General features: G+C 34.3%; 1 protein-coding gene across 35 annotated transcripts in view; it reads left to right on the forward strand.

Annotated features, from left to right (window-relative positions):
• RIMS2 (regulating synaptic membrane exocytosis 2) overlaps window positions 1–17611 on the forward strand; it is a 447681-nt gene that overhangs the window by 257904 nt on the left and 172166 nt on the right. For 33 of the 35 annotated variants that reach the window (XM_041412624.1, XM_041412613.1, XM_041412620.1 and 30 more), the window contains 3 exons: window positions 655–826; window positions 1388–1541; window positions 16269–16337. In XM_041412624.1, coding sequence (XP_041268558.1) covers window positions 655–826; window positions 1388–1541; window positions 16269–16337 — 395 coding nt within the window. Of the gene's footprint in view, window positions 1–654; window positions 827–1387; window positions 1542–9198; window positions 9226–16268; window positions 16338–17611 lie in introns of all 35 variants that reach the window. The other 2 variants (XM_041412610.1, XM_041412614.1) reach the window with 1 other exon arrangement.

A 17611-nucleotide genomic window follows, 5' to 3' on the forward strand; every position in this document is an offset into this window, starting at 1 on the left:
GGATTTGGGAAGCTGTTTTGAGAGTGCTCTTTGTTCCAGTGTTGCTGGAAAAGAACACGTAACTCATTTTTGGGGCTTTTGGTTTCCCAGGTGGATAAGGAGCCCTTAGCCAGGGAAACCCTGCACTGCCCCAGCTCCCTGACCATTCCTTCGTGTGAGCCAGCTGCTCCTTCCTGCTCTGCAGTTGGAAGGAGCCGCTGTAGGACTGGAGCTTGAGTGAACCAGCTGGATCATTTTTTGAAATGCCAGTGTTTGCTATGCCCCGTGTTGTCTGTAGAGATGTTCTATTGTCAGACTTTGCCTTGTGGAAATCTCATTTATGGAAGTACATTTTACTTTATAAAATGCTGCTTGCAAAATAAAAGAGAATACACCCAAAATCATAATAAAACATTTGTGGGTTTTGGGAAACATCTTAAAATTGGAATTGGCACATAAACTTGAAATTACCTAACCTTAGTTTTTAATATGAACTTATGAATTATCCTCAGTATATGCACTGACCATTATAATAAAGGAAAATTTGTGATGTAGACTGTAGTACCCATGATCCTGCAAACTGAATGCTGATTTAAGATTTCCTATTTTCCATTATATACTTAATGCAGTTTAATGGTGTTTTGAACCTATTTAATATTTAACTGTTTTTTTCAGTGATAAAAATAAAAGAAGAACAAAAACAGTAAAGAAAACATTGGAACCTAAGTGGAATCAGACATTTATTTATTCTCCAGTTCATCGGAGAGAGTTTAGAGAACGAATGTTGGAAATCACTCTTTGGGACCAAGCACGAGTTCGAGAGGAAGAAAGTGAATTTTTAGGAGAGGTATACAAGTATTGATAGTTGCTATAGAAATACAGTTGCTCTGTATTTCTCAGTTGTGTAGATACTTATTTTTGAAAAAATTACTAACTGTGCAAATCAAAGCTGGTTTTATTGTTTTATTTTTTCTTTCACTTAGTAGTAAACAAACAGTGATCTCACACATATCATATAATCCTGATATGAGATTCTTTCTGTGTTTTTTCTGTTTTAGTAACAGCATGAATGTGGTTTCTTAATTTCTAATTGTTCATTAAAATCCGTATTATCCATAGTCATATTTTACTAAAACTTTGGAAGGTTGCTCGTTTACTTATTTGAAAGCTGTAAAGGCTCTCATAAGGTAATAAGGGTTTTGTGAATGATATTTGGGTATATTTAGTGTCCTAAAAGGCACAGAAGATTCTTTCGTATTAAAGCAAGGTTTTTATATAACTTCAGACAAAATCCTTAGCAGTGTAAGAATAATAGAATAACATTTATATCTTGTTGTAGTGCAATATCTATTTTAAAATATTCTGTCATGCAATGCTTTCCTACTTTTAACCATTCTTTCTTTTTTAGATTCTTATTGAGTTAGAGACAGCATTACTAGATGATGAACCCCACTGGTACAAACTTCAAACACATGATGTCTCTTCATTGCCACTTCCCCATCCCTCACCATATTTGCCACGCAGACAGCTCCATGGAGAGAGTCCCACACGGAGGTTACAAAGTAGGTTATTATTAGTTTTTCACACTGTGTATAGTTCATTTGAATTAATGCAGAATAAAATCTATTAAATTCTTGCAAATGGAAAGCTGACAGAATTTTTATGTTAATTTGTAGCTGTTATGTATTAGATCATTGTGCTTACTGATGAGAGTCTGACATGCTACAAATGGTATCAACCACTGTGCATTGCACCATTTTTTTCTTATAAGACAACTCAGCTTTAGAAAATTATCTTGCTTTTTGCCATGTGCTCTTTTTATCATGAAGCTCTTTCTTTTGTATTATGTTCATAATTTCATTGTTTAAGCAAAAGTAGATTTGCAGGATCTCTCTCTTAAAGTAACCTATATATAACATCATATGTAGATAAATTAATACCATGGCCTGTTGTCTTGCTTTGATATTATTTTATGTGTTTAGATTCACAAATGGAATTTCTTTAAAAATTCTACTTTGTAGAGTTTGTTATACTTGGTCCATAGTAGTTATCAGTAGATTTTTTGAAACTAGAGTATATAAAATATGGCAATAAAAATAGATAGATAAAAGAATAAGACAGTAAAAGGGAAAAATCTGCTTCTTTAATACTTCATGGTTTCTCCAGTTTAACTGTTTGATACTGCCAGTGATTTAAATCTCTTCTTCACAGAATAAACTTTAAAAATACATTTGGCAGTTATTTTAAAAAAATCCAACAAACCAAATCAACCAACCAAATTAATAAAGCACCCAAAAGACCCACCACCACCACAAAAATCCAACAAAACAAAACAAAAACCCCAAAACAAACAGAAAAACCCTAAAACCACAACAACCCCAATGCAATTTTTAATATTTACTTGGAGTTTCTTTGAGTCATTGTATGTGAGTGTGTGTGTATGTTTCACACAAACTCACAGAAACATGTGTGTAGTCATGAAAACAAGCTTGGATATTTCATGTGTGCTATGTAGAGTCTTTATTGCATCACCCATTATATACAAGTGTTGCAAGCAGTTGATCTGTTTTGCTTCTGTGCACTTGATGGTGAGAAGGATTAAAATGCTCCATATCATAATATTCTGAGATAGACACACTGTCAGAGACTTACACTGCATAGCCTTGAAGTTGTAGGATTATGCTTGTCCCCAAAAGGATAAAATAAGTGATAGTTAAGAGGTAAGGAGTTCTATTGCAATTCAATCCTTTTCAGTCTTCTCATATGCCATGACTGTTATTTAACTAAAGTTTTTAAATTATACTTCTTATACGGTCTGTGCCATCTTTTAACACATTTTAAGTTTCCATCTACAACTATTTTTACAGACCAGTTGGACTCTTTGTATGTGAAGTTATTGAAATTCTGGTTTTCAGGAAATATTCAGTCCTGCAAACAAATGCTGTTTGTTTATCAGAATTTTTGTCTGTGCAATAAATAACTGTCATTAAGAATGAATTTAGGATTTATTTTTTAACAAATTTTAGTGATGTTTGAGTTAAGATCTATTGGATGATATTGACTCAAAATTTGAAAGACACTCAGGTTTTTAATATATTAATCTATGTACTAATAAATAATAAAAAAAAACCTAATAAATACTAATACTCATAATGTGGTCAACTGAACAATTGTACATGCTTGTCTGTAAATATAGAGGAAAGGACTTAGCAAAACATCTGTTTTGGTGAAATACTAACATTTGGTATAGAAGTTCTGCTTTTCAATGAAGATGGTTAACCTGACTGTTCCCAGAGCACTAGTTTATCAGCCTCTGGTTTTAAAAACTTCAATCAAATAAGCAATTTCAGATGTTCACTATTATTGCTGGAGAATTCAGATGTTCTACACTAAATTATCCTATTTCCTTTTGTACAGAGATAGACACCCGATAATGAAGGATTTTCTCTAGTGGCCTAGGAATATATTCATGTCTTGAATCTTTGTGTATCATAAATAATTTTCAGTTTAAACAGAAAGTTTTAAATGTACAGAACAAGGTATGCTAGAATTAAAACCCTTGCTTTCTGGGTCTGAAAAAGTATACAATTGGAAATTTAGCATCTGATCACAGCTCAGCTATGGCAGCCGAATCCGTTTAGCAGTGGGAAAATACAATTTTTCTTTTATTGCTGTCACTCCTCTGAAATGAAAATAAAAGTACTTCTTGGTGTCCAAAGAGGTTGTGCAATGTCCTACTGAGAGGTCCAGTACTCAACTGAAGAAGGCTGTAAACAATGCAGTGTAAGTTGGCCAGGCCTGAGACAGGCATTGCACCAGATGGGCTCCAAAAATGCTCTTCCCAATCTAAATGTCATCACCAGGGACTGGTGAAGGGCAGACAGCACCTCTTTAGCCTTTTTGCCTTCACTAAGTAAAATATTTATACTATATTAATAATACATAGAAGTCTAGGATTTTTACCTTTTTTGAGGTGTCAAAAGAGTATGAAGTCAATATATTAGTTTCTTGTGACTGAAGACGTTTTTGTATCTCTCAATAACATTCTTGTATATGGTGAAACAGATGTTATGCAGCAGGACATTTTGACAATGTGAAGAAAATCTCTAGAACAAGGCACATCTAGCATGTTTGTCAATGCTTTTCAAAGCATTTTTTAGAACATGTACCGGGCTGTTATTAAGCAGGCTGATTTCAATTTTTTGGGGGTGCATAGTCTGAGCAGTTCAGTCCTCCTACCTTTTGTTCTTTTCTGCATTGCCTCTATGTATAGAATTGGTGATGAAAGAATTTATTGAATACCCCCAAAAATTGTTAGTGTGAGAGATATTTTGAATTACAAGGTTGTTTTTTGTTTGTATAAATACGCATTACACTCCTAAGCTTTTTTATCTTTATGATTGTCGAGTAGGGATAAACATATTTATTTGAAGACAATACTTAAGTGTTACTCTCTAAAGGTAGTTTAAAAGAACCACCTACACTTACCACTTCTATTCTCTTTTTAATATCACTGGATTGCAGTGTTCCTGAAGAAGAGCAGACTGTCAGCCCTGAGGAGTGAAGTTGTATTTACAGATTGCCAGTAGCAAAGTGCAAGCTTCCCACAGAGCCCCATATGCTGGTTTTTTAGGAGCCAGCTTTCAGAGACAGTGGCTTATTTTCTACATATATTTATCTCTCAATACCTTTGAGTGGGCAGTGTGTTGTGGTACAGACTGATCTAAGTCAGCTGTCCACCTTCTCTTTCCCAGTCCTCTGATCCATACATTCCTTTAACTTCCTAATGGTAAAGAATCATTCCCATACTTTCTCCTTTGTGTTTTTTGACAGACATCTACTTAGAAACTGGAACTAATATAGAACATAAGATTATGACTTACTAGCTCTTTCAGCTAATTATATTTGAGATTTTCATAACCTGATCCAATGAGTATATTTTAAGCTTTTTCTTATGAGAAATGTGGGGTAATGGTTAGGTCTATTTTACTTATTGTGTTCAACTTTCAAAGTGAGTTTTTAAAATTACTTCATTTTCTCTAACATTTACCATAAAATCAGCCATACACCCAGAATTCCAGACAACATTAATTAGAATTACAGCCAAACTGAAGTTCTTTTTATATTGCCTCTGAAAAAGATTGTAACCAGAAAATTAAAAATAATTTTAGAGAATATTTAGGAATACCCATTTTTGGCAGGCTATTTTTATATCTCACATTAGCTAAGAATCTTATTGGAGAATACAAACAAAACTGAATGTGCTTTGGGTGCTGTGTCCCTGGTTATTAGGATGTGTAAGTTATTGTTGGTATTTCTATTTGCTGATAAATGATACAGAAATCAAACAAGGTTTATACCATGGGATTGGATTGTGTGTCTAAAGTTAGTTCCTCCCCATGAGCCCAGAATAGAGATAGAAATCAAATTGGATATGATGCATTCTTTTTCCATCTTTTACAGTTATATCCATGTAATGTGAGCATTTGTGTAGTGTGAGCTGATGTTGTTAAATTGAGAAAGAATATGGGGTTATTTTTTGTTTTGGAGAACAACAATATTTTAGTTTTATATTGATGCTGAATTTGTTTAGAAGCAGATTTTTTTTACTCCAAGTTTTAAGACTTTCCCAAATACTTAGGATTGAAAAGTAACTGACACTAGTTTTCTAAGCCAGATTTTGCAGCTTTAAAATGAAGCTGTCTGAATTATTGATCTGCAGCCCACAGAGAGTGCAATGTGCAGTGTAAGTAACAGCTAAGTGAGCAAATAAGAAGAAATGTTAATATAGCAATAAACCAGATATTTTCAGGTCTCTTGCTGCAGCATAGGTCTGTACAGCAGCAGGTCTCTACAGCTTTTGAATGCCATGAGAATTCACAATATGAATAAAAAAATTATATTTTGAGCATCCTCAGTAATGGAGAAGTAATAAATGTATGGGAGATAAATTCTGCTGAGAACAAGATATCAAAGATTTTAGAAATTACAGTGTTTGGAAACCAAATATAGAAGTCAAAAATGGGGTTTTTTCCCAGGATCAGAAGACCAGAAAAAACCAATCAAAATTAAAAGAAATGTAAATAGTCTTTGGAGTAGTTTTCTTGTAAATGGAATTCCATCACTTTTAGAATGAAATTCATCAATGACTCCATTCATTGAATTTCATGATTTACCAGGTCCTTAAAAATCTGGAGGGAGAGAAATTACAGTAATGAGAATTTAAACTGTTGGGGCAAAATTTGGCTACGGTTGCAATCTAAAAAAATTTGCATATGTTGTGCAAAAAGCTATATATATCTTTATTTTTTTTTCAAATTTTATTCATTCTTTGGATGGGAATAAAGAAAATCTATAATGTGTAAACAAAATGTTTTGAGTAACATGAAAAATTTTGTCATCTTTTCAGTTTTTTACTTTGTACATTTTTCCATTAGACTGTATTTTCTGCAGCTATGTTGAGACCTTAACATGATAAAAATTATTAAATCTGACTAGAAAAAATCAAACTGCTAGACTGAATTAAAAAATAGATAATCCCATTACTTATTAAGTTTTGAAAAACATTTTCAGATGAACTTGTAATTGCTGAATGCTGACAATTTTTAGTTTTTGAACATTCTGTGGCTCTACCATCTGATCAAGGAGGAATGTCATAACTGTTAACTTAATCCCCCTCTTCCATTATTTAAATGGTAAAGCTATCAAGTCTATATTGTTGAACATCAAGATATACATTTTGTAGTACCAAAATCATTAAAGTTTAACAATAATTAATTACAAATGTATCTGAAACTTTAATCTGTGAAATATAAGCCCCTGTGAAATGATGGCCAATGAAAATTATTCACTTCCTTGAGCTCTGTAGAGGCTCACTTTACTGCAGGATCAGGGTCTTGCTGTCTCAGCAATTTCCTGTTAGTTTGTTGTGAGTTGGGGAAGTCAGCACGATAATTTTCAATGAATGTCACTGAACCTGACTTCAGGAAATGATAATAATGCTGCTGACTAGTAGGTAAGTGAATTGTACTTAATGGACACACGTGTCAGAGACTTTTTTTCCAAATTATAATATGGAGCATTTTATGGTCAGTGGTACAGGCCATGATTAATTTATTACATGAATTTTACCCTAGAGAGACAAAATGACAATTAATTTTCTCTTTCATGCTTCTTCCTTAGTTTTTTCTCTTTCTTTGAATGGAGCACAAACCTTAAGCATGTTATCTTTTTTTGCATGCATTGATATTTTATTCACAGAATATGGATATATATACCACTATTGTATTTATTGTACATCTATTATTTATTTATTATATTTTATTGTACATCTATGGTTTATTAAATACTTTAAATAAAAGGTATTTAACATGATACAGGGATGTCTAAAAAGGCCTTAAAATGTCAAAATATTTTTCTTTTTCTAATAAAAGAAACTCATTTAGGATATTAATTTACTAAATTGTAATTAAACTATAAAAATACCTAAAAACCTGTTTTGAAGCAGTTTAAGAGAATTACTTCATTTCCCTGATACTTGATAAAATCATGTTAATAAATTACTCTTCTGTTGTTTAATTAAGTTAGTGAAGTTTTCAGATGGTTTTAATACTATTCTGACTTCTTCCTTTCTGTGCTGTGACCATGTAGAAACAAATATTGCTTTCCTAGTCCTCAATCTCATTATAATCTCACTAATTTTATATTCTTGTGCTCTTCAAGAAGCTCTATGCTTTTGAAGATCTATCCAGCAGTTAAATTCAGAAAGCCCATGAGTTTTAACTGCATGAATAATTTCTAGCCTGTGTTAATAGATTTTTTTTGGTGGGCATGTGGCATGCTTCCACCTTTGGTGTTCAGGTAACACCTGTAAACTAGGCCAAGTCTCTAAACTGCATTTTTCATAATTTTGTAGCCAAATAATTGTCATTTTTAATGAAGTTCATAACCAGAAGAGATTAGTATTAAGGAATACAAATATTAGAGAAGTTACACAATAAATCACATCTAAAAGGTTGTAAGTGATGCTGAAAAAGCCCCTATAATTCACTTTGAAATTAAATTGCTTAATGGAATTCTGGGTCTGAGACATAAAAATGTATTATATTTATCAAGAAACCAAAGTTGAAAATATAGAGGGCTAGAAATTGTTAGCAGTAGGTGAATTAGTAATATGATCCATATATTCAAATAGTTAGTACCTGGATGTCAGAAAAAGTGTGACTTGCCAGAAGGCACTTAGTCATCCAGTGAATCCATTAACAGCACCATTTGGCAAGAAATGGAAATTTTCTCTAACACTGTCATATCATATCATCTGAGGTGCATCATTTACTTACAGACTGGCACTCTTTTCTGTTTAATACAGTGTCTGTGAGCTTTTCAACTACAAGGAATAAAAATATTCACAAAATCTTGCTAATGACCAGGTATTACTAATGTTATTCTGGCTTCCTGCCTTCTTTGTATTATGACATCTTTTGGAAGTCACATTTCAAAATCCATGAATGCAATCAACATTTGCTGTTTCCAGAATTGTCCAGATATCCACATCCTATTCTTTGGTTCAGTTTAGAAAACTTGGTATGATTGTTTGGAAAGCTAAAACGCATAAATCAGTCAGGCTTAAGGAATGCAAACAATAAATCAGGTATTGCAAGATTTTAATCATTGAGCTCATTCTAAAATTCAGTGGTAACAACAGTACGTAATTAAGGTTCTCATGTATGTACATGTTTGCCAGGTCAAGACCTAGCAGGAGGGAGAAGATTGGCACATCATTTCAGAGTCTGTTAAATTTAAAGTAGGATTGAAAACTACATCTTGGGAAAGTTCTGCTAGTGCTGCAGTGCCAACAGAAGCGTGCAATATTTTTAAGGGTAGCAGCTCAGATTGTATGCCTAGAAGAATATACAATTTGCCCTTAAAAAGTTAAACACTGATAGCAAAATATGCAACTGTCTTTCAAAATTGGAAATGACTGAAATTGCTGTACTAGATCTCTGTGGTTGCTGATCCAGAAGTGATTGGAATTTTTGTGGTTTAATTTCTCTTAGCTGCTTGAGTTTTATAATTTTGAAGGAGTCTGGCCTACACTATCAAATTTTTCCGTCTCTGGCAGCAATTATAAAAAAGTTTAAGGTTCTAATCATCCCTGTTACATGTAATAGTTCATGTATTTTTCCCTGACGCTACTTCATTTCAATATTTTTTTTCCAGATAAAGGCTTATATTCATATAATTCAGGTAAATTTTCAGCATGCCAGAAATGCTAATTGCTTCCATATATGTGCAAAATTTAATTTGATATTTTATTGGTGTGCTTTTGCTACCTATTGTGCAGATACTAAATTGCATAAAAGTTCTTTGGCTTTTCTTGTCTGCTTTTCAGTAATAAGTCATTTGTTGGCTTTCTTTCTCTATTCTTAATGTCTCAGTATTGGTATTGGAGCAATGTTGTAACACCATACTTGCTTTGCTTGCCTTTATTTTAGGTAGAGCTATGGTAGGAAAACTGTAGTGAGCTTTATTAACTATACTAGGAAAATGCTATCTAGCTTTAACTGGATTTAAAGGAATGCTATTATATTACAGCTGTTTGAGAACTAGTGTAAGTATTTTTAAAATACAGACATGGGATAAGTGAAGTACTGGCAAAATCAGTATTTACACTGATATATATTTTTACAGTTTCTTGTTGATATAAATCCTCATTACAAATCCAGCTCCATCTGAGGAGTTTGCTTTAATTAAATATAAGTAAATTAATAACATTCAGTTTTTACCAACTTAAATTTTGTAGTGCATTTCATTTGGGACATTTTGCAGTTTTTGCAGTTTTAATTATTGGAATCTCTTTGAGAATTGGTTCAACTAATTATCTTTTAGTTATGTTTAAAAAATGACACATTGTTATGAAAATAGATCCATACCATGATGGAGAGAAACAAAACCCCCTTAGGGCAGAACTTTCTTGAGAAAAGTACTAATAAAATCCATTTTCCATTACATCTAATGTCAGTCTCCCATATTTCTTCTACTCCTTTCTCTCTTGAAATAATCCCACATTCTTCTCATGTTTTACAATATCTTCACAAGCGGAGAGACCAAGTTTGGTGTGGCATCTGTGGGCCTGCATACACATGGATTAGCTGCAAATTTTAGCTGGATAAAGTTTCTTTTTGATTAAGGACTTCCAATTTGTATCTCTCTCTTCTATCAAGAAGTGGTATATCTCTCTTTTATCTTTCTCATCTCTCCTATTCTGAGCATTTTCAAAGACCTGTAGGAACTTAATAGAATTTGTTATTTATACTCCTCCTCTGTCAGTGTAGCTGTAGTTGGTTGAAAGCCTCTAAACCCCACTATGATGTGCAGGATGATAAAGTGACAGACTGACATGGAGACAGCAGAACTGCATGAGAAATTAGCTCACACTAAGGACCCTTGGGCACAGGCAGGATGAATATCAGAGAGCAAATTCTTAAAACAGTTGTTATGAGACTCTTTTGGGGGTGCTTATATGTCAGCTCTGAATACAGAAGAAATACAGGCAATGCTAAGTGACTTTAAGTGGTTGTGGAGGCCTTCTGTGAGCTCCAGGGAAGGAGCTGCAAGCATGCTTCACTACCCTTGGTTGCCCCAGGGAGTCCACAAAACCTTGTAAAAGCTTCCTGCATTGTAAGGGACAGGATTGGAAGCCTGGTCTGCTTCCTTTTTCTTTTTTTTTTTTTTTTTTTTTTTTTCTTTCTCCACAAGAAAAGCACAGAATTCCTGAGCCATAAATTTGGCACTTTCTTCTCTACTTAGGCTGATGCACACTAATTTTATTTCTCATTCTATCACCTGTCCTAGTTCATTTTGATAACTTTGTTGGCTGGTCATATGCACTTTAGTAGAGCTTTGAACCTCCTATGTTAGTCTTCTCTTGAGGTCTATCAGAAATGTCTGTGGGGAAAGTATTAAGCACAGAAGGTATTTTGTATTATTTCCTCTGCATATTAATAAAATGATGAAGAAAAGCTGTGTGCCAACTTCTGTTGTCGTATGGAAGGCAGAAGGTTTTTTGGAACCCTCCACAGATTTTGGTTGCTTTGTAAGTAAATATTTTTATTTGCATATTGTTTCAATCATCTGGGAGAGTTCCAATTATTTAGAATGTTGTTATGGAGGGAAATGTGATTCTGGTGAAATAGAATCGAATATTCCAGCTGGCAGGGACCTACCACAATCTTCTAGTCCAAGAGCCCAACCATTCAGTGCTGACCAAAAGCTAAATATGTTATTAAATACATCGTCCAAACGCTTTTTAAGCATGGGCAGGTTTGGGAAAACCAAAGAATATTCTGTAAACATTTTTTAAATTGTCCCCATATTATTTTTATTTAGAAGTTGTTAAAGTTTTCCATGGCCACTAACACTGCATCCCATGAAAAATTTACAAAAAAATAACTATTTTATTAATGAAATTGAATGAAACACCTCATTTTTCTCTTTACATTACTTCATCCCTGAGGATGAAAAATGGAAATGTTTTATACTAAGAAACTACTGTATTATAAATTCCTTTTCCATGTAATAGAAAGTAAAAATGCAAATAGTAAGAAATTAAATAGAAAGTATTTGCTAAATTGAAATAGAAAATAAAAGTCCGAATGGTTTTTAGGTGACAGGATTTGTCCCCACCCCTGAAAGTGCTGTGAACTTCCAGTTCTGCTGTGCACGTGTTCTCACAGAGGTGTCATGAGAACAGCTGGGTGAGGTGTTAGCCTGAGCAGCGTTGCAGGGAAGGAGTAGAGAGGTGTGGAAGGGCAGGAGGATGCTGAACTTTGGCAAGTTCTGATGGGGAGGTTTTCCAGTGTCCCCAATATCAACTCTCCCCTGAAAAGTTTTATTGATAGCTTAAGGCTGTTAAACCCAAACTTGCTAAATGGAATAAAAAAAAAAATTTGATTTCCCTGGGGCTATGCTGAATTAAGGCATTTTTTGAGGGTTATAGTAGCATGGGATCTATTTTGCCTTCAGTCCATAACTGTAATAATTCTTAATCTGGGTGGAAGGGATTTGAAAGTCTGTATTTACCATCTATTACTACTGGATTATCAGACAAAAGGTGAATAATACCTCCAAAATACATTTATAAATAAACTACGTTCTCGTGGAATGGCATCAAAGAAAAAGTTAACTACAGGCAAACCATTGGCACCAATGCATTCATTTAATGTATACAGTATCCTGGAATATAAGATTTTTACTGAATTCTGAATTTATGTAAGAATGGACTTAAACTCCTTGCTCTTGATTTTTGGACCATATTTTATAATGTATATGTCAAAGAGTTTAAGGTATTAACTAAATACTAAGTAACAGTTTCATTCACAATATTAATTTGCAATAATTTGTAAGAGCCTTCAAGTGTCCCATTTCACTTATAAGACATGAATTGTTCTTTCTCTTTTTTGTAATCAGTGGTCCAAATTACTTAATGAAGTACTACTTTGAAAAGACATGGCTAAGGTGCGACACATGTCTAAATCTTCACATTTACATTGTCAATAGATTAAAAAGAAAAGTACCATCTAAAATGAATATAAAGCAGATGAAATTACTCTTGTAAAAACTCCAAGAAATATTAAACTAATCTGCTAGCAATTATACTGACATTACAAATACTTGCTCCAATAAAAGGCTTTGACCTGTGTACTTTCTAGTTTGTTCCATTTCTGAAGTTAATGGAAGAAGTTTTAAATATGTATAATCTTGATTTCTTTGCAGAAATTATGTATTCCAGGCAGTAGTTCTTGACATTTCGCATTTAATTGACATAGCATTGTTTTCCTTTCCCCTTCCTGAAAAAATTGATTGCCAAAGATAAGACCAAGTCATTAATTCTGATTTAAATTTCTTCTGACATCTTTACTATCATTTAAATTTACATTTGTTAGAAAATGAAAAATATTACTTAAACACTGTTTTTTTTCAATAGGTTTAAGTCTGTAAAACCAGACTTCGCTTAAGTCTGCTTAAAGTTCTGGTTAGCTCTTGTTAAAGCCAGCTCTTAGTTAGAGCTGACTTGTAGCTGCTTGAGGAGATAGAATGGATGATCTGAGCAGAACAAGTTTCATATCTCATTTTACAGATCAAGATTTCATATTTAAGGATGTCAAGTGTTACAAGAGACTCTCCTCTTTTCAGTGGCAAAGACAGTTTGAGAAATCTCTGAAATCTGATTCTTCCCTTGCTTTTACTCTTTTTCTACTCCCATCCTTTGGGCAGGTCTCAATCCTGGCCCATTCACTTTCTCTTGCACTGGCTCTTCCCTGAAGCTCGGATCTCTAGATCCTGGAAGATGATGTGGAGCTGAGGTATTAGGAGATTCTGGAACAGGTGGATTTGTCTTGAGAAGACAGAGAGAGAGAAAGAGAGAGAGAACCCTGTCATTTATGCCTGTGCTCTGTTGAAGTTAATCTCGCTTTTCTGCCAGATGTATCCTGTGACTACAACAATATATAATTTTAGCTACACAGCTGGGAAGTGTAGAGCCCACTGTGACAACAGCTGACTATTTTCATCCTCAAAGATGCAAATATCTCCTCCTGAATACAGAATATAATATTCTAAAAATATGTTAAAGCAGATGCACTTAGCTGTAAATATAAACATAAATAAAAAGCAACCTCAGTTGTAATTAATTAGATTCATTCATAAGAATGAATTCGTTGATGAGTAAATGACATCTATTCAAATCATAGTTGATTCAGCCTTTTCACATCTTTCGTGATGAAAACCTTTCCAAGCAGCCACGTGATGAGCATCAGCAAACTCAATTGCCCCCATCTTCCCATGCCACAATCCCCTCTCTGATAGGGCCTGAGGAACATTAATTGCAGCCACAGACCCACTGCAAGATCAGTGTCAGGGCTACCCAAAGACAGAATCCCACTGCTTTGCACTCCCTTTGGGGGCTTCTGCCTTCAGGTCCCAGCCACAGCCCAGCCAGCTAGTAGGGCTCTCTTGCTTAGTGCTTGGTCACAAATATTGTCCTCTCTTAATGGACCTGCATTTGAATCAGTGGCTAAGAGGAAAGGAGACTAATCCTTCTTGCTCACTGGCACTTGTATCACTACACCATTAGAGGCTTCTCCTGAAAATGGCAACAGGGACAGCACCACAGGTGGAATGGATGCTTTCTTTGGGAAAAAAGAGAGAGTGGGTCTTTGTAATACTATACTTAAGAAGAAAATCAGAGGAGGTTGAAACCTTTTCCTTAACTTCAGCCCTCATCTTCTAGGTTTTCTTGAGTGCTAATCGTCAACACTTTCTTGTATTTTTTTGTTTTAGAGAAAGACTACTTGTTGTTTCTTGTACCCTACCCATTGTAGCATGGCTATTTCTAAAATTTTATAATAAATTGAGCTTCTATATGAGAATTGCATGACTTCCACTGAACTAATTTTAATTTCCTATTTGTGAACCTTTAGTTCAATTAAATAAAGACAATTAAAATTTCTTTACTGAAATTGCATAATGGATTGGCAGGCTAAATTGTTTTCTAAGAATTAGTACGTATCATACTTGCACCATTTTTTAGTTGAATAAATTTTAAACTGAGAAATTTTTATCCTCAAAGAAATAGTCTGCAGTCTAGATTACAAATTCATACACCCCACATCTTAATTGCTGCAGTGACTTCTGACTTCTCATATAAGGCACAGAAGAAATTGAAAATATACAAACAAATACAGCAGGAACAATCAGAAATATTCAAAGGTTCACATGTATGAAGGAATCAAAGAATGATATTTCAGCTCAAAAAAATGCAAACCAAAGAGATAACTATAGCAGAAAACAGAATGCTGATTCATGTTTCTCAGAACACAAAAGCTTGGAGAGCATTGGAAATGAGATAATGGAAATAAAATGTAGGGAAGTTGATTTCACACAATGCATACTCCAACTGCAAAATTTCCTGACATAGAATATTACAGAGGCCAAGAGAATACTGTGACAAAAAATGAAATTATATGAATTTGTGGAGAATAAGTTGATTACTTATTGTAAACAGGATGGTTTAGGAGAAGTCTCAGATCTTGTAAACACATTCTTTCTGCTAAAGAAAGACCTTCCACTATCCTCTAGTGGGTAGGTAAACAGATGTTCAACAGTCTAAAATGACAGCAGTTCTTATAATTCAAATAATTTCTAAAGTTTCTTTAAATTGAAAACTCTTTATTTTTGACAAAACCACTCTCAGTACATGATCTCCCAGTTTTTTGCTGGGAAAGGAGGGTAGACAGCCTTCTGTGCCAGTTGCTCAGATAGAGTGTTGAGATTGCTTTGTCCTGCACCTCTTCAGGTTTACTCCAAGTTTTTTACTAATATTTTTGTGTCTGCATTTTTCAGAAAAATTGTCCTGAGGCAGGGAAAAAAAAATCTTGCATGTGATTGGAGGTGGGGTGACAATCAAAGTTTCTGCCTCCTAATTACCCATTTTTTAGATGGCCAGAAACTTAATAGACACACCATCTTGCTGAAAAACAGGGAATTTTTCACATTTAAAAGTAGTAAATGAATAATTATCAGTCACATGCCAGTGTTTAACCCTGATATCAGCAATCAAATGCTGTTTAAATATGCCACAGAAGACTGAAGTAAATTTAGGCTGAAAAATATGCAAAACCTTGCATATTTACTTTTCCTGTGTGACCTACATTTGGGTTCTAATTGTGGAAGAGGAATTTGCTTTTGCAAACTCAGCTCTAGATATTTTGGCAGGTATACATTTAATAGCTTGCTTGTGTTCCATGGCACACTACATGTGTGAAGCTTCCTTTTCTCCTGATAATCCTTATTAAGAACTTGAAGAAAGTACTACATGCATTTAATTTTATTGCTATTAATAATCTTTCTGTTATTCAGAGGCTTTGGGGAGGGATGGTGCCTTGTATATGAAAACTTGGAAGATGAACAGTGTGATGCCAGTTTCTGTACAGAATGAATACAAATATCTGCGTATATGGAATGAATATAAACTATATTAAAATATTTCATAAGAGCCATATTGTGGAGATGTATTTCAGCATTTCATTTTATATTACATTAAAGATTTAACTAAAATAATTGGTGCGGTCATATATGTTCAGCAGTTATAACATGAATAATTACTTTTATATGCTGATGTTAATGCTTCATGGTATAGTATGAAATCCATACATTAATTTATGTATTATTGACAGAGGGTAGTCGTAACTTACAGTAAGGAAGATGATGCATGTCTTTTCTTTTTCCAGGATCCAAAAGAATCAGTGACAGCGAAGTCTCTGATTATGACTGTGATGATGGAATTGGTGTTGTTTCAGGTACTGATGTTTAAATTTACTTCTCCAAGTTCAGTAGAAATATTTCTTGTTTATAATTTATTATGAATTTTGCAATGTTTTTCTGATGAAAAGTAAGTGGAAATTAAGTATATATGTTTCTAAGAGACGCAAAATAAATATAATGTATAATCTCAAAAATTACTAATGGGGGAAAAAAAGTCAGCGGGTGAATGTTCTTATTGCCTTTATATAATGATAAATATAGCATAGGTAGTGTTTTTAATAAATGTCCAGAAATGTTAATTTCTTTTTTTTTGACAGACATATGTTGATATATCCTGTAAAATTTCATAATGGAATAATAACACTACCAAAGGTCTGAAACATTTAAGGCAGGACAGGAGATAGCAGATAATCTGTTTCACTAAGTATTGTAATTGAGCCTATTTGAGAAAAAAGTTATCATGGTCAAAGAGTATGTCTCCCCTTCTAAGAGAAAAGATAATACCAGATAAAAAATATTTATAGCTGAAAACACTAAAATCACAACCATATGCTTTTCATTACTACAACAGAGAATATATTTAAGATTATAGAATCATGGACACTTTTAGGCTGGATCAAGTCCAACTGCTAGAACTGGAAAGTTCACTACTAAACCTTGCCCCTCAGTCCCACAGCCACACGTCTTTTAAATGCCTGCAGGAGTGGTGACTCCAGCCCTTCCCAGCCTGTTCCATTGCTGGACAGCTCTTTCAGGAAGATTTTTACCAGTATCCAACCCAAAGGAGGCAGCTGTGCCACCTGTAACCAGCACTGAGGGCTGACGCTATCAGCACAGAGTGGGGTACTCCACTCAGTGTATGTTCTGTTACCCTGGTGCTCTTCTGAGATTTTTAACACTCAGGGTTTTCTGTGCTGGACAGTTGCTGGTTCTCTTGGGTGAGGTCCAGCTCCAGTGTTAGACAGTGGGGTTTGGGAAAGGCTGAGCAGAATAATCTGTCTGGTCTACAGCAGCTGTGGGAGCATGATCCGCTCAGGTCAGTCAAAGCGTGTTCCTGCCACGCAGCCACCCATCAGCACATGGGGTACAGCATCTTCTGCTGGAGGCTAAGGAGGGGAGACAAGAAAGAGGAATGAGAGCAGTACTGCTCACCTTGGAAGTAAGAGTGAATAAAAAGAGTGAGGTAGGCAATCCTGAATATTGCGAGATGGTGTGAAGCCAAGTATTGATCAATCCGGACATTTAGTGAACTATCTAATTATATGAGTTGGCCTAGTTCTGCTTTAAAATCTATTACCAGTCTGAGATG

This window comes from Onychostruthus taczanowskii, unplaced genomic scaffold (assembly GCF_017590055.1).
Source record: "Onychostruthus taczanowskii isolate IOZ18803 unplaced genomic scaffold, ASM1759005v1 scaffold4, whole genome shotgun sequence".
Classification (NCBI taxonomy): domain Eukaryota; kingdom Metazoa; phylum Chordata; class Aves; order Passeriformes; family Passeridae; genus Onychostruthus; species Onychostruthus taczanowskii.